Source organism: Wyeomyia smithii, chromosome 3, assembly GCF_029784165.1.
Source record: "Wyeomyia smithii strain HCP4-BCI-WySm-NY-G18 chromosome 3, ASM2978416v1, whole genome shotgun sequence".
In the NCBI taxonomy this organism is placed as follows: domain Eukaryota; kingdom Metazoa; phylum Arthropoda; class Insecta; order Diptera; family Culicidae; genus Wyeomyia; species Wyeomyia smithii.
The window spans coordinates 233633729-233650738 of NC_073696.1; the positions used below are offsets into that span (position 1 = coordinate 233633729).

A 17010-nucleotide genomic window follows, 5' to 3' on the forward strand; every position below is an offset into this window, starting at 1 on the left:
TTACCAAACCACTTGAACCGTTCAGTAGTATCACCTTTTATCCGGTTGTTTCCTATATGTAAAATTTCGTAATTGATCACCAAAACTTACGGGATAGCAGCATACGAGATCATGCAACCGCCTGTACTAAAGCCACCTTTAAACTGCAGAAAATAAACAACTTTATTTGTGAACACAAAAGTTACAAATCAATTGCATCTAAAAACGCCAACTCTTCATCTGGATCTCGCTGTTCGCCAAGCGTCACAAATACCTGCATTTCTGGTAAAGAACCTGCCTTGAAGGCGTGTTCCGATTCACAAACATTATCGACACTCAACTTCTGACCACTGGTAGAACTCATCTCTCTGCTGCCGCTACTTCGTGCCGTCGTTGTTGTATTTTCCCCTTCTTCTCGTGGCACGAATTCAAATCCACGGATTTTATTTAGCGTACATTCAGAAAGTGGCCGTCTAGCTTTGGGAGCTGCTTCAACGGTGTCAACAGATGTACACTGCTGATTCGGGACTTCACCGGTCTGTCGACGAAAGGAGATGTTATCATCTATTCCCAGATCCAGATCGAATTCGTCATCCGATGATGGCTGGCTAATTAGCATCGGATTTTTAATCGCTGGCGGCGGTTTAGTGGTGCGATTCTTTTGCGATGAAAGTGTAAATCGATAGCGGGATGTTGACTGTTTCGATTCATTATTAGTGGTGCTTGAAGTATCAGTTGATAACAGAGTAGGGCTTTCGCTGATTGGTGGCTTTGTTCGAAAACTTGAATTGAGCTGACGATCATTCGGTATTGATGCATTGTGTGTCTGACGGACATTGTGATCCCGGCAAGGTTTCTTGAACACGAATTTGTTTACCGTCATTGGTTTGGTTTGGGATGAAACGTTTGGTTCTCGTATGGTATTCACCAATAGATCGTGATCACTACGAAATCGGTTATTTTCCTGTGTCGGTTTGGTTTTGAACAAATCGGAACTGTTGAAAATACTCGAAATGGATTCGGTTGGTTGTAGAGTGGTTATTGCATTTTGGTCAACCGTTTCAGACTCTTCATCATTATCGTCCATTAAATTGCTGATATCGAGCATAGCGTTGAAAGACTCCTCTCTTGAAGTTTTCGATTTTCCACTAGCTAAGGGATAGTTTGAATTTGGTTGGCTCGCTCGAGGAACTGTCGCTATCTCGGGATAACCGCCAGGTTTTGCTGGCTGGGTAGATTTTGAAAGCTCATGCATGAAGTTTTGTCTCAAATTGCTTAGAATAGAATCCAGCTCATTAGTTTGTAGGTTTTCATTTAGCCTTGGATTCGGTTCAAGCGACTCTTTTGGTTTACATTTAGTGGAATTTTTAGAAGGACCAGCAGTTTTCATTTTTTTGACCGTATTTTTCTTCATTTGAGTGAAAGAGTATTTTGAGTACAGGTCGCCTTCTTCCAGTTGCTTCCGTTTATCCTGGCAACTATTTTGCTTGACCTGCATGGAATCATCGATTTGTCTTTTATCGTTATTAAGACTTTCGAGTACTTGCTCCTCAAGATCGCTTTCCGATTGAGTAATGTCCAATCGGTTTACTGGTGCAGCCTCCTTTCGTGCCATTTTGGCAGCTTGCTCACCAAGATAGCGGTCGATCTTAGCTTTGTCTATTTGCTTTGGAAGAGAGAGCTTCTGTACTGCTTCAGCTAAGCCCAAATGCTGCAGTATTCTCTCGATTTCGTCCAAGCTAGGACCTAGTGGTAGAGGAGACCGAATCAAGTCCACAGGTCCCATGACCAAACCAAAGCCCCAACTGGATTCCATCAGCCGAATAACAGTCACAGCATCCAACAGATTTACTTCATCTCGGAACATCAGCCGGGCGTGTGATTGCGAGAGGCGCACCAAACTATCCATGAGACGAACGGTGACCCGTGCTTGATCGCGCTGCAAACTTGCTCGACATTGTTTATAGTATGCACCTACGTTAGTACAAAACAACTTTTACATAATTATTTAGCAGAAAATAAAAAAATCGCTTACTTAAAACAGCATTCGCGTCGTCTGAAATCTTGGGATGAAAGTCCTTAATTGCCAAGAAATGTGTCTGCAGTCGTTCTAGATTCCAGTGTCCCCCGGAAGGCGTTTGATCAAACTTCTGTTTAGCACGGTCAACTACCGAAGAAGACAGAATGTGGTTATTTTTCAGCAGATCCCAATCCGGATCCCGGCTGTCACATAGCGTCAAAACAAGATCGAACCGACTAAGCAATGGACCTCCCATACCCAAACTCGAGCTTTCCACCATATCGGACATCGAGAACAGGTTTCTCGGATTGGTTGCTGCCATTACCACGCACCGGGTGCTCAACTTACAAAGTAGTCCGGCTTTCGCAATACTAACCGTTTGCTGTTCCATAGCCTCGTGGATGGACCCTTTGTCAGTTTCACGCATCCAATTGAACTCATCAATGCAACAAACGCCCCCATCCGCAAGCACCAGCGCACCAGCTTCCAAGTGCCACTCGCCATTCTCTTGCACAGCGGTGGCCGTCAAACCAGCTGACGAACATCCTATACCTGTCGTGAAAACCGACCGTATTGCAATTTCTGAGGCAAACTCTAGCAATCGTGATTTTGCTAGGCCAGGATCACCAGCTAACAACAGGTGCGAATGTCCCCGAACTGTTCGCCCACTTCCGAGGAATCGCTCTGTACAGCTCGCTAACGATAGAGCCACTGCTAGCTTCACCGGGTACATTCCGTGGATCTCCGGACATATCGATTGGACAAGAAAATCTCTGGCCGCAAGTTCTCCGATCTCCGCCACCATACTATCCCATTCGACTCGCGTAAAAACAAGATGTTCAGGAAGCTCCTTACCGAAAGTCATTTTGTTTTCCTCCTTCGATACACTGTTTGCCCTCATCGCGATAGTGACCACAGTTCTCTTATCCGTAAAGCATGGGCCCCAGCGTCGCTCCATAGTTCCCACAACGGTCACACAATCTCCAGGCTGACAACTATCAGCCAAATCATTTTCCAGCGTGATAATGAGAGTAGCAGGAAGGTTTAGGTCGCTCATAATCTCCTGAATACGCACCTCTTGATAGTCCTGGCAACAATCAGGCTGTGGTTGAGCACTCTTCTGCTGCAAGTACCCTTTGCATCCAATCTCGTTCGCCAGTGGACAAGTGTTGGGTGGATTAAACACGTAACTCTCCTCGTAAAGTGCTTCAAGTTCAATTTCCTTCTTACAACGAGTACATACATATTGACGCTTAAACTCCAGTGGACGAGATTGAGTCATGCGACTGACGGTACCTTTTACCTGAAGAAACTGTCCAACTTGATCGTTGCCAGGATACGAACCTGCTTTTCGTACGGCTTGAGCAACGGTAAGTGGCATACCGACAAACCTGACATGGCAGTTTTGTTTAATTTGAAAGCCCGGCTCTAGAAACATGTTGCCCTCGATGAGCGACTTTTGTGCTTCCACCAGACAGGCATCCCATTTTGGCAGTTCCTGACGAGAGTTCTGCTGCAGCGCCTGATACAACGACGGTTGCTTGCGCTGCAAATGCGCTAAACTGGACGCAAGTGAATCAAATTTTAACTCGTATAACTTGGAAGTTTCCTGAATATTATACTTACCTAACATTTAACGAGACATGAATCAAGTCATCCGGATTGTTGAGAAGATTGGTGATTTCCTCGTCATAGTTTCGCATCAAATATTGTTGCATGTTTCGTATTTCTATTGCTCAGAGCAATTTATTTGTTGAAATTAATAGCCAGCATTTTTGTATCTGTAAACGTTCCAAAAATGTGTATTCATCATGTTATGGAGGCAATGAAAAAGAAACATTGATATACGCTTGTTAAATTTACCTAAAACTTTAGCAACACGTGTGAGTTTCTCGAGTTTACCTATGCACGAAATTATAAAAATCGCAGATATTAAATTTTGTTCCTTTCGTTTACTCGTTTACTGCGCGCTTTGAGGGGTTCGGCTGTTTTGATCGAAAATTATATTTGGCGACAGATTGACAGAACAGGGTTCTATCCTACTGGTTGTACCCGTTGTACCTTTGAATGCTTTGATTTCAGACTGAGAAGCTGCTGATATTTGTCTGTTAGTTTTTTATGATTAAAGCTTGCTATGCAGTTGAAAAGAAAAAGGGAAAAGGGATAAAGAAATTGACAGAAAGAATATTAATAGCCAGCGATGCCAGATTGGAAGACATGTCTTCAAATGGAAGACACTTACCCTGCGGTGAAGACATGTTTGTTTATGAAGACAAATCGAAGACATTTAAAAATATGTAAAGACATTAGAAAAGTATGTGATATGACCCGCATTTTGCAGGGGTGGTGACCTTTTTTTATGCTCGACAGTTTTCGATTTGCCGGTAACTTTTTCAGTCTTTGGTCGGTCCTAACGGTTGAAAGACATTTTTTATTGGAATGTGAAGACATTTGAAAAAATGACCTTAACAGCTGAGAAAGCTTCACAATAATGTCAATTTCTTTTTAGTGGTGTAGCTAAACTGTCCCGGACTACACATTGCAGTCAATAATAACATTTTCGGTGTTGTTGCATTAGTATGTATAATGATAGGGATAGCTGTCAATTTATTGTGTTTTGGTCATTACCGCCAGCATCTTTTTGTCTTGTTTCCATTTCATATTTCCATCTAGCAAATGTGCTGAAAAAAAAATCACCTGACACTTTACCATGTGAAACGAGAACCAATACTACAGGGTAAACAGCCCTAGGGTTGTATGAAATGGTGACGTGGGACTAAACACTGAAATTAGGGGATTTTTCATTACAAAATATACAGAGTCTGCAGACAGAATCAATGTGTTTGCCCAGCGACTGTACGTATTTTTATTTTCAGCCTCCCCTGGAAAAAAAATTTTGAAAAATATTCAACAACACTCGAAAGAATATCGTTTATATCTGACGATATTATGCCTGTAGTATTTTTTTGTGCAAACAACATGTATTTGTGTTACGACCCCTCGGTCGGCGCATCTCACCTTGCATCTTAGTTGCTTTGGATTCAGCAGCGGTGGGGAAAACTGTCATCGCGCCTTGCTCTCGGCGGTTTACGTTCTGTCATCTTTCGTTTTGGCAGTGTCATGCAGATTGGAACATTCTAGAATTGTACGGTGGCTATTAAACAAATTGCTCGGAATATTAAATATATTATATATTGACTCATTAGTCTTAAATAAATTTTTTGCTTAAATTATTAGTGCTAAACTTAGATTAACGCTAAAGCTAAAGTGTTAAACGATACGTGGTAACGAGTGTTGCTTAAACCCTAGGAAATCAACTTATATGAATTTATTAAAGGTAACCTAAAAGCTAGAGGATAAAGGAGAGAAAATCAGGGACCTCGTGCTAGGACAGGAAGAATTAAGAAGGATATTTCAAAGGATAGAGGGAAAAGAAATACTAAACGTAAGTTACGAGCCTGTAGTGTATAAATTAAGCACACTTTAACTCTAAAATATACCTTTGTAGGAATTATTTAACTTCTGTTAAAAATACAGCTAGTAACGAGTTCTTTCGTCATGATAACAACGATGTTACCGCAAAATACATCCTGCCCTACACTTGGGCAAAATATGCCAATACCTTCTCACTCTCAAATGCCATCCCACTCCTCCATGCATTTCCCCTCGTTCATGCCACCCTATCAACCACTGCATGTTAATTGCGTAATGCCGCCGTTACAGTCAAATTGCCTGTCAAATCCGCTAGTTTCATTATCGGGGATAAATAAGTATGGTATGTGCTACACAGTGCCGTCAAGTGCCGCAAAGCAGATTCCATGCGTACCCAGTACTGTTCCATTCGTTCCGCCGAAGTCCGTATCATTTGTATCAACCACTGCCTACAGCGGAGGACCGCAAACACAGCTGCCAGAGTCGCTGCATCTAAACAATCTTCCAAGTAACCAGCAACGAGTTTTGGAGGATAACTTGAGCCAGCATTCCGGAGCTAGCTAGGAGGTCCGCTAAGCAGAGACAGTTGAAGTTGGAGCTGCAGATCTTGGACGAAGAGCGGAAACTTAAGAAAGCGGAAGAAGCAACTCAACGGGAATACTTACGTAAACGACACGAGCTGATGAAGGAAATAGTTAATGATTTTTCGGAGATAGACGGGGAGGAGGATCGTTCGGATTCCAGAATTGTCGACTGGTTAAACGGAGCTGCCATCACAGATTCGCGAGGCGCACCTGTACACAGTACACTTGATGTTCATCGGGAACCAAACTCGGCTAGAAATCATATTCGGGATCCTCAAGCAGCAACTCACCAACCAGTTCCTCTTTCACACATGGTGTCAGAAAGCAGGCAACCGCATTTAGGCCAGCAACGAGGCAACTTAGGGTCTGGACTCCATCCGACGCAGCGCATTACACACACACAAATTTCAGAGGAAAATGAAGATGTGAACAACTTGACGCGAAATCAGGTCGCCGCTCGCCAGGCTGTTTCACGGGAACTTCCGTTATTCAGTGGTACTCCGGAAGAATGGCCGTTATGCTTCTCCACGTTCACAACGACGACCAACCTGTGTGGCTACACACCGGAGGAAATCCTGATTCGGCTGCAGAAATGCCTGAAAGGGAAGGCGTACGAGACAGTTAAGTGCAGACTTATGAATCCATCGAACGTCCCAGGAATTATTTCTACCTTGAAGATGCTGTTTGGAAATCCTGAAGTTATTGTCCAGAATTTGATAACCAAGATCCGCTCGACGCCGGCTCCGAAGGCTGATCAGTTGGAAATGATCATCGAATTCTCTCTCGCCGTGCAGAACCTGTGTGCGTTAATCGAAGCTTGCCAGTTGGAAGAATATTCTTACAACGTTGCACTTTTACACGAATTGGTGGATAAACTTTCTGCGACATTCAAGTTAGAATGTGCAAGACACCGTCGCAGTTTGCCACGAGTACACCTCGCTGCCTTTTCGGAATGGTTATACGATCTAGCGGAAATAGTCTGCCCGATTTCCAGTCTGCAATTCAGCGAAACCAAACTGGCTCGAAGCAGCAAAAAGAACTCTGCTTTCCTTAATGCTCATAGCCAAGAAACATCCAACGATCCAGTAGGCAAACCACGCCAACATGTGACTGAACGATTTGTCGTTGCAGCCAAAACGTGTGTTGTTTGCAAAGGGACTTGTCCCAATCTGGAGAAATGTAAGCAGTTCGAGGAACTAGGATACAATGCTAGATGGGCAACAGTAAAGGAGTTCAGCATGTGTAGAAAATGCCTCCGTAAACACACCGGGACATGCAAATCCAAGCAGGTTTGCGGGAAGAATGGTTGCACGTTCAAACATCACCAACTTCTTCACAACGTTCAGCGCGATGGAGCTGCCGCAAGTAGTTCTAACGTTCCACTACTACTTTTCATTGGACAGTTTAGGGATCTATAAGCCGGAAAAGCTTCTAGTGTCATTTGAAGAGAAGCGCGCGCAAGAAATTCTGCAGTCAGTTGTCCAGACAAACAGTGGTCGGTACGAGGTTGGTCTCTTGTGGAAATTCAACGAAGTTCGCTTCCCAAACAGCAAACCTACAGAATTGCGTCGTTTCCACTGCTTGGAGGCGAGAATGAAGAAGCAGCCAAAGCTAGCAGAAGTTTTGCGGGCAAAACTTGAAGACTATCGGCGAAAAGGGTACATCAGGAAGCTTTCCCAAGAAGAGCTGCGCACTTCCAATGAACGGGTATGGTATCTTCCGCTATTCCCAGTGTTCAACCCGAATAAACCAGGGAAAGTGAGAATCGTGTGGGACGCGGCAGCTAAAACCAACGGTATATCCCTTAACTCGATGCTCATGACAGGACCAGACTTACTTACTCCTCTCGATTACGTACTCTATCGGTTCCGGGAATTCCGGGTGGGGCTCAGTGGTGACGTGAAGGAGATGTACTTGCAGGTACTAATGACCAAGAAAGATTAGCATGGCCTTAGACTACTGTGGAGCGACGGATCTTCAAATGAACCAGACGTTTACGTGACGCAAGTGATGCCGTTCGGTACTAGTTGTTCACCAAGCTGTACGCAGTCTGTGAAAAACATGAATGCGCGCAAATTTGAAGCCAAATTTCCTGCAGCCGCACAAGCCATCATCAAACAGCATTATGTGGATGATATGCTGGTAAGCGTCGAGACAGAACAGGAAGTTCGTGCATGGGCAAGCTGGATTTGACATGCGAAACTGGATTTCCAATTCGCCGAGCGTAGTGGAGGCGATGAAGGAAGAGAAGACCGTCGAGAAGAGCTTGAACCTCGCAGTAGAGCTGGGAACAGAGAAGGTTCTGGGCATGTGGTGGTGCACGCTTACCGATACGTTCACCTACAAGCTCTCGTCAAAGCACGATCGGGATCTACTCGAGCGCCAACGGAAACCGACGAAACGGAAAGTTCTACGGACGCTAATGGCTGTTTTCGATCCTCTTGGGTTCAAATCGAACGTCCTCATCTACCTCAAGGTTTTGTTTCAAGAGATTTGGCGAGCTGGCATCGGTTGGGACGACGTGATACCAGAAAGTCTCAGCGAAAAGTGGGAGAAATGGTTGGAGATCCTACCAAAAGTCCAGGATGTCAGCATACCACGCTGCTATCGCTCCCTGACGCAACTAGATCCGCAAACAAACATCCAATTGCACACTTTCGTAGACGCTAGTCTCTCAGTTTACGCAGCTGTCGTATATCTACGCTTCGAGCAAGGAAACACAGTGGAATGTGCTATAGTCGATGCTAAGACCCGTGTAGCTCCCCTCAAATTTGTATCTATTCCGAGGTTGGAGTTACAGGCTGCAGTCATTGGAGTCAGGTTGGCAGATAGAATAATGCAGTCGCTGTCGTTCAAGGTTCATCAGCGGTTCTTCTGGATTGACTCTCGCGACGTGTTGTGTTGGATTCGGTCAGATCATCGGCGGTATTCGCAATTCGTTGCATTCCGCATCAACGAAATTCTGGAAACAACAGAGGCAGCAGATTGGGGACACAAGCGGTCGAAAGAAAATGTCGCGGATGACGCTACGAAATGGCAGAGAGTGCCAGACTTAACCGAGAACAGTAGATGGTTCAAGGGACCCAGCTTCTTATGGGAACTACACAGCAGCCAACCCGTATCTAGAGGAAACTACCGACGAAGAACTACGAGCGAATCTCTTCTTCCACCAGGCAGAACCTGCTCCAGTGATAAACGTTCAAGATTATTCATCATGGAAGCGCTTGTTGCGCGCAACCGCTACGGCATTGAGGGCCGCAAACAACATTCAGCGTAATGCGGATAGCAAGGAACACATTACTGGACCATTGTCCGCTGAGGAACTTCAAGAAGCCACTGTCTACCTGTATCGACTGGCTCAAGCGGAGACCTTTCCGGATGAGATAGGAGTGCTCAGCGCAGGACGCAGAAAGAAGGCATTGCCAAAATCAAGTACAATCTACACATTCAACCCATTCCTGGATGAGCAGAAGGTACTACGGATGCATGGCAGAATCAATGCTTGCGAATACGCTTCGATGGATGCAAAAAATCCTATTATCCTTCCAAAAGATCACCACGTTACGTGGCTGATTGTTCAGGATCGTCACGAACGCTATTACCATCAAAATCACTCAACTGTCGTAAACGAGTTGCGGCAAACCTTCCGTATACCAAAAAATAGGCGACTGTTCCAGCGGGTCAGAACGAATTGTCAGGAGTGCAAAATCAAAAGAGCTGCTCCACGTCCGCCTCCGATGGGCGATCTTCCTGCGGCAAGGCTGGCGGCTTTCACTAGACCATTCTCGTTCATTGGCATCGATTATTTCGGGCCTATGTTAGTGGTGATAGGCCGTCGAACTGAAAAGCGGTGGGGGGGGGGGTGCTAATAACATGCTTGACTATACGGGCGGTACATATAGAAATCGCACATTCGCTCGACGCGAATTCGTGCATTATGGCATTGAGAAATTTCATGGCACGGCGGGGCGTACCAATACAAATCTTTTCCGATCGTGGTACCAACTTCACAGCGGCGAGCAAAGAGGTAAAGGCGGCACAGAATGAACTCGAGGCGGCACTCAAGGCGATGGATCAAGCGAAGGTCATTCGAGAAATCACCAGTCCAGAGACGGAATGGAAATTCCTACCTCCGGCGTCCCCTCATATGGGAGGAGCCTGGAAACTCTGCGCAACATGTTGATCGAGGTGGAAAATGTCATCAACTCCCGTCCATTAACCTATGTGCCCGTAGACGATCCAGAGGCTCCAGTACTCACACCCAACCACTTCTTGTTGGGCTCTTCAAGTGGTCTCAAGCCGGCCACGATCCTGGACGACAGCGCTTTGGTGCTTCGACGGTCCTGGTGTGCATCACAGGTCGAAGCGAACATCTTTTGGCGACGTTAGCTGCGTAACTACCTGCCGACATCACCAAGAGAACGAAATGGTTCGGCGACGTCAAACCAATTGAGGTTAACGATATTGTGGTGGTTGTAGATCCAGGACTGCCAAGGAATTGTTGGCCCAAGGGACGGATAATCTCCGTCAACAAAAGTAAGGATGGACAGATAAGGTCGGCAGCGGTACAGACCCAGGCGGGTATTTACGAGCGACCAGTGACGAAGCTTGCTGTTTTGGAGGTTCGACGCGATGAGGAGGTAAGCCAGGGACCTGGCGGGGAGTGTTACGACCCCTCGGTCGGCGCATCTCACCTTGCATCTTAGTTGCTTTGGATTCAGCAGCGGTGGGGAGAACTGTCATCGCGCCTTGCTCTCGGCGGTTTACGTTTTGTCATCTTTCGTTTTGGCAGTCTCATGCAGATTGGAACATTCTAGAGTTGTACGGTGGCTATTAAACAAATTGCTCGGAATATTAAATATATTATATATTGAATCATTAGTCTTAAATAAATTTTTTGTTTAAATTATTAGTGCTAAACTTAGATTAACGCTAAAGCTAAAGTGTTAAACGATACGTGGTAACGAGTGTTGCTTAAACCCTAGGAAATCAACTTATATGAATTTATTAAAAGTAACCTAAAAGCTAGAGGATAAAGGAGAGAAAATCAGGGACCTCGTGCTAGGACAGGAAGAATTAAGAAGGATATTTCAAAGGATAGAGGGAAAAGGAATACTAAACGTAAGTTACGAGCCTGTAGTGTATAAATTAAGCACACTTTAACTCTAAAATATACCTTTGTAGGAATTATTTAACTTCTGTTAAAAATACAGCTAGTAACGAGTTCTTTCGTCATGATAACAACGATGTTACCGCAAAATACAACCTGCCCTACACTTGGGCAAAATATGCCAATACCTTCTCACTCTCAAATGCCATCCCACTCCTCCATGCATTTCCCCTCGTTCATGCCACCCTATCAACCACTGCATGTTAATTGCGTAATGCCGCCGTTACAGTCAAATTGCCTGTCAAATCCGCTAGTTTCATTATCGGGGATAAATAAGTATGGTATGTGCTACACAGTGCCGTCAAGTGCCGCAAAGCAGATTCCATGCGTACCCAGTACTGTTCCATTCGTTCCGCCGAAGTCCGTATCATTTGTATCAACCACTGCCTACAGCGGAGGACCGCAAACACAGCTGCCAGAGTCGCTGCATCTAAACAATCTTCCAAGTAACCAGCAACGAGTTTTGGAGGATAACTTGAGCCAGCATTCCGGAACTAGCTAGGAGGTCCGCTAAGCAGAGACAGTTGAAGTTGGAGCTGCAGATCTTGGACGAAGAGCGGAAACTTAAGAAAGCGGAAGAAGCAACTCAACGGGAATACTTACGTAAACGACACGAGCTGATGAAGGAAATAGTTAATGATTTTTCGGAGATAGACGGGGAGGAGGATCGTTCGGATTCCAGAATTGTCGACTGGTTAAACGGAGCTGCCATCACAGATTCGCGAGGCGCACCTGTACACAGTACACTTGATGTTCATCGGGAACCAAACTCGGCTAGAAATCATATTCGGGATCCTCAAGCAGCAACTCACCAACCAGTTCCTCTTTCACACATGGTGTCAGAAAGCAGGCAACCGCATTTAGGCCAGCAACGAGGCAACTTAGGGTCTGGACTCCATCCGACGCAGCGCATTACACACACACAAATTTCAGAGGAAAATGAAGATGTGAACAACTTGACGCGAAATCAGGTCGCCGCTCGCCAGGCTGTTTCACGGGAACTTCCGTTATTCAGTGGTACTCCGGAAGAATAGCCGTTATGTTTCTCAACGTTCACAACGACGACCAACCTGTGTGGCTACACACCGGAGGAAAACCTGATTCGGCTGCAGAAATGCCTGAAAGGGAAGGCGTACGAGACAGTTAATTGCAGACTTATGCATCCATCGAACGTCCCAGGAATTATCTCTACCTTGAAGATGTTGTTTGGAAATTCTGAAGTTATTGTTCAGAATTTGATAACCAAGATCCGCTCGACGCCGGCTCCGAAGGCTGATCAGTTGGATACGATCATCGAATTCTCTCTCGCCGTGCAGAACCTGTGTGCGTTAATCGAAGCTTGCCAGTTGGAAGAATATTCTTACAACGTTGCACTTTTACACGAATTGGTGGATAAACTTTCTGCGACATTCAAGTTAGAATGTGCAAGACACCGTCGCAGTTTGCCACGAGTACACCTCGCTGCCTTTTCGGAATGGTTATACGATCTAGCGGAAATAGTCTGCCCGATTGCCAGTCTGCAATTCAGCGAAACCAAACTGGCTCGAAGCAGCAAAAAGAACTCTGCTTTCCTTAATGCTCATAGCCAAGAAACATCCAACGATCCAGTAGGCAAACCACGCCAACATGTGACTGAACGATTTGTCGTTGCAGCCAAAACGTGTGTTGTTTGCAAAGGGACTTGTCCCAATCTGGAGAAATGTAAGCAGTTCGAGGAACTAGGATACAATGCTAGATGGGCAACAGTAAAGGAGTTCAGCATGTGTAGAAAATGCCTCCGTAAACACACCGGGACATGCAAATCCAAGCAGGTTTGCGGGAAGAATGGTTGCACGTTCAAACATCACCAACTTCTTCACAACGTTCAGCGCGATGGAGCTGCCGCAAGTAGTTCTAACGTTCCACTACTACTTTTCATTGGACAGTTTAGGGATCTATAAGCCGGAAAAGCTTCTAGTGTCATTTGAAGAGAAGCGCGCGCAAGAAATTCTGCAGTCAGTTGTCCAGACAAACAGTGGTCGGTACGAGGTTGGTCTCTTGTGGAAATTCAACGAAGTTCGCTTCCCAAACAGCAAACCTACAGAATTGCGTCGTTTCCACTGCTTGGAGGCGAGAATGAAGAAGCAGCCAGAGCTAGCAGAAGTTTTGCGGGTCTTGAAGACTATCGGCGAAAAGGGTACATCAGGAAGCTTCCCAAGAAGAGCTGCGCACTTCCAATGAGCGGGTATGGTATCTTCCGCTATTCCCAGTGTTCAACCCGAATAAACCAGGGAAAGTGAGAATCGTGTGGGACGCGGCAGCTAAAACCAACGGTATATCCCTTAACTCGATGCTCATGACAGGACCAGACTTACTTAATCCTCTCGATTACGTACTCTATCGGTTCCGGGAATTCCGGGTGGGGCTAAGTGGTGACGTGAAGGAGATGTACTTGCAGGTACTAATGACCAAGAAAGATCAGCATTGCCTTAGAGTACTGTGGAGCGACGGATCTTCAAATGAACCAGACGTTTACGTGACGCAAGTGATGCCTTTCGGTACTAGTTGTTCACCAAGCTGTGCGCAGTTTGTGAAAAACATGAATGCGCGCAAATTTGAAACCAAATTTCCTGCAGCCGCACAAGCCATCATCAAACAGCATTATGTGGATGATATGCTGGTAAGCGTCGAGACAGAACAGGAAGTTCGTGCATGGGCAAGCTGGATTTGACATGCGAAACTGGATTTCCAATTCGCCGAGCGTAGTGGAGGCGATGAAGGAAGGAGACCGTCGAGAAGAGCTTGAACCTCGCAGTAGAGCTGGGAACAGAGAAGGTTCTGGGCATGTGGTGGTGCACGCTTACCGATACGTTCACCTACAAGCTCTCGTCAAAGCACGATCGGGATCTACTCGAGCGCCAACGGAAACCGACGAAACGGAAAGTTCTACGGACGCTAATGGCTGTTTTCGATCCTCTTGGGTTAAAATCGAACGTTCTCATCTACCTCAAGGTTTTGTTTCAAGAGATTTGGCGAGCTGGCATCGGTTGGGACGACGTGATACCAGAAAGTCTCAGCGAAAAGTGGGAGAAATGGTTGGAGATCCTACCAAAAGTCCAGGATGTCAGCATACCACGCTGCTATCGCTCCCTGACGCAACTAGATCCGCAAACAAACATCCAATTGCACACTTTCGTAGACGCTAGTCTCTCAGGTTACGCAGCTGTCGTATATCTACGCTTCGAGCAAGGAAACACAGTGGAATGTGCTATAGTCGGTGCTAAGACACGTGTGGCTCCCCTCAAATTCGTATCTATTCCGAGGTTGGAGTTACAGGCCGCAGTCATTGGATTGGATTGACTCTCGCGACGTGTTGTGTTGGATTCGGTCAGATCATCGGCGGTATTCGCAATTCGTTGCATTCCGCATTAGCGAAATTCTGAAAACAACAGAGGCAGCAGATTGGGGACACAAGCGGTCGAAAGAAAATGTCGCGGATGACGCTACGAAATGGCAGAGAGTGCCAGACTTAACCGAGAACAGTAGATGGTTCAAGGGACCCAGCTTCTTATGGGAACTACACAGCAGCCAACCCGTATCTAGAGGAAACTACCGACGAAGAACTACGAGCGAATCTCTTCTTCCACCAGGCAGAACCTGCTCCAGTGATAAACGTTCAAGATTATTCATCACGGAAGCGCTTGTTGCGCGCAACCGCTACGGCATTGAGGGCCGCAAACAACATTCAGCGTAATGCGGATAGCAAGGAACACATTACTGGACCATTGTCCGCTGAGGAACTTCAAGAAGCCACTGTCTACCTGTATCGACTGCCTCAAGCGGAGACCTTTCCGGATGAGATAGGAGAGCTCAGCGCAGGACGCAGAAAGAAGGCATTGCCAAAATCAAGTACAATCTACACATTCAACCCGTTCCTGGATGAGCAGAAGGTACCACGGATGCATGGCAGAATCAGTGCTTGCGAATACGCTTCGATGGATGCAAAAAATCCTATTATCCTTCCAAAAGATCACCACGTTACGTGGCTGATTGTTCAGGATCGCCACGAACGCTATCACCATCAAAATCACTCAACTGTCGTAAACGAGTTGCGGCAAACCTTCCGTATACCAAAAATTAGGCGACTGTTCCAGCGGGTCAGAACGAATTGTCAGGAGTGCAAAATCACAAGAGCTGCTCCACGTCCGCCTCCGATGGGCGATCTTCCTGCGGCAAGGCTGGCGGCTTTCACTAGACCATTCTCGTTCATTGGCATCGATTATTTCGGGCCTATGTTAGTGGTGATAGGCCGTCGAACTGAAAAGCGGCGGGGGGTGCTAATAACATGCTTGACTATACGGGCGGTATATATAGAAATCGCACATTCGCTCGACGCGAATTCGTGCATTATGGCATTGAGAAATTTCATGGCACGGCGGGGCGTACCAATACAAATCTTTTCCGATCGTGGTACCAACTTCACAGCGGCGAGCAAAGAGGTAAAGGCGGCACAGAATGAACTCGAGGCGGCACTCAAGGCGATGGATCAAGCGAAGGTCATTCGAGAAATCACCAGTCCAGAGACGGAATGGAAATTCCTACCTCCGGCGTCCCCTCATATGGGAGGAGCCTGGGAAAGGCTGATACAATCGGTGAAGAAAAATTTGGCGGCGATGCAGCCAGGGTGGAATCCAACGGATGAAACTCTGCGCAACATGTTGATCGAGGTGGAAAATGTCATCAACTCCCGTCCATTAACCTATGTGCCCGTAGACGATCCAGAGGCTCCAGTACTCACACCCAACCACTTCTTGTTGGGCTCTTCAAGTGGTCTCAAGCCGGCCACGATCCTGGACGACAGCGCTTTGGTGCTTCGACGGTCCTGGTGTGCATCACAGGTCGAAGCGAACATCTTTTGGCGACGTTGGCTGCGTGACTACCTGCCGACATCACAAAGAGAACGAAATGGTTCGGCGACGTCAAACCAATTGAGGTTATCGATATTGTGGTGGTTGTAGATCCAGGACTGCCAAGGAATTGTTGGCCCAAGGGACGGATAATCTCCGTCAACAAAAGTAAGGATGGACAGATAAGGTCGGCAGCGGTACAGACCCAGGCGGGTATTTACGAGCGACCAGTGACGAAGCTTGCTGTTTTGGAGGTTCGACGCGATGAGGAGGTAAGCCAGGGACCTGGCGGGGAGTGTTACGACCCTTCGGTCGGCGCATCTCACCTTGCATCTTAGTTGCTTTGGATTCAGCAGTGGTGGGGAGAACTGTCATCGCGCCTTGCTCTCGGCGGTTTACGTTTTGTCATCTTTCGTTTTGGCAGTGTCATGCAGATTGGAACATTCTAGAATTGTACGGTGGCTATTAAACAAATTACTCGGAATATTAAATATATTATATATTGAATCATTAGTCTTAAATAAATTTTTTGCTTAAATTATTAGTGCTAAACTTAGATTAACGCTAAAGCTAAAGTGTTGAACGATACGTGGTAACGAGTGTTGCTTAAACCCTAGGAAATCAACTTATATGAATTTATTAAAGGTAACCTAAAAGCTAGAGGATAAAGGAGAGAAAATCAGGAACCTCGTGCTAGGACAGAAAGAATTAAGAAGGATATTTCAAAGGATAGAGGGAAAAGGAATACTAAACGTAAGTTACGAGCCTGTAGTGTATAAATTAAGCACACTTTAACTCTAAAATATACCTTTGTAGGAATTATTTAACTTCTGTTAAAAATACAGTTTTGGGTAATCGGAAACCGTTCCTTTTTCTTCGCCTGCTTGTTGGCCTATCGCCAACAATTTGACAACGCACAAGCATATCGTGCTTGTTGAA

General features: G+C 45.9%; 3 protein-coding genes across 3 annotated transcripts; 2 read left to right on the forward strand and 1 right to left on the reverse strand.

Moving 5' to 3' along the window:
* Positions 1-137: 137 nt before the first annotated feature.
* LOC129733142 (DNA helicase MCM9-like) lies at positions 138-4002 on the reverse strand. Its single transcript, XM_055694752.1, has 4 exons — positions 3863-4002; positions 3626-3780; positions 2015-3561; positions 138-1953 (listed from the first exon to the last, which is right to left on the reverse strand). The coding sequence occupies exons 2-4, from the start codon at positions 3715-3717 to the stop codon at positions 182-184; spliced, it is 3411 nt and encodes a 1136-aa protein (XP_055550727.1). The 5' UTR covers positions 3718-3780; positions 3863-4002; the 3' UTR covers positions 138-181.
* Positions 4003-8209: 4207 nt separating this feature from the next.
* On the forward strand, positions 8210-9793 carry LOC129729113 (uncharacterized). Its single transcript, XM_055687595.1, has 3 exons — positions 8210-9080; positions 9127-9638; positions 9680-9793. Exons 1-3 carry the CDS (start codon positions 8210-8212, stop codon positions 9791-9793), a joined length of 1497 nt encoding a protein of 498 aa, XP_055543570.1.
* A 4215-nt stretch (positions 9794-14008) lies between these two features.
* Positions 14009-16409, forward strand: LOC129729114 (uncharacterized). The gene is made up of 4 exons (XM_055687596.1): positions 14009-14487; positions 14597-14706; positions 14753-16132; positions 16183-16409. Exons 1-4 carry the CDS (start codon positions 14009-14011, stop codon positions 16407-16409), a joined length of 2196 nt encoding a protein of 731 aa, XP_055543571.1.
* The last annotated feature ends 601 nt before the right edge of the window (positions 16410-17010 follow it).

Excerpts from the sequence above, each read along its gene's own strand:
- LOC129729114 (XM_055687596.1), top strand. The coding sequence starts at position 14,009 with ATGTGGTGGTGCACGCTTACCGATACGTTCACCTACAAGCTCTCGTCA. Across the intron at positions 14,488-14,596 it reads AAATTCGTATCTATTCCGAG|CGAAATTCTGAAAACAACAG; the intron begins GTTGGAGTTACA and ends ATTCCGCATTAG. Across the intron at positions 16,133-16,182 it reads ATCACAAAGAGAACGAAATG|ATCCAGGACTGCCAAGGAAT; the intron begins GTTCGGCGACGT and ends TGGTGGTTGTAG.
- LOC129729113 (XM_055687595.1), top strand. The coding sequence starts at position 8,210 with ATGCGAAACTGGATTTCCAATTCGCCGAGCGTAGTGGAGGCGATGAAG. Across the intron at positions 9,081-9,126 it reads GCCAGACTTAACCGAGAACA|CCAACCCGTATCTAGAGGAA; the intron begins GTAGATGGTTCA and ends ACTACACAGCAG. Across the intron at positions 9,639-9,679 it reads ATCAAAATCACTCAACTGTC|GCGACTGTTCCAGCGGGTCA; the intron begins GTAAACGAGTTG and ends ACCAAAAAATAG.
- LOC129733142 (XM_055694752.1), bottom strand. The coding sequence starts at position 3,717 with ATGCAACAATATTTGATGCGAAACTATGACGAGGAAATCACCAATCTT. Across the intron at positions 3,562-3,625 it reads CATGTCTCGTTAAATGTTAG|TTTAGCGCATTTGCAGCGCA; the intron begins GTAAGTATAATA and ends ACTTGCGTCCAG. Across the intron at positions 1,954-2,014 it reads CGACGCGAATGCTGTTTTAA|GTGCATACTATAAACAATGT; the intron begins GTAAGCGATTTT and ends GTACTAACGTAG.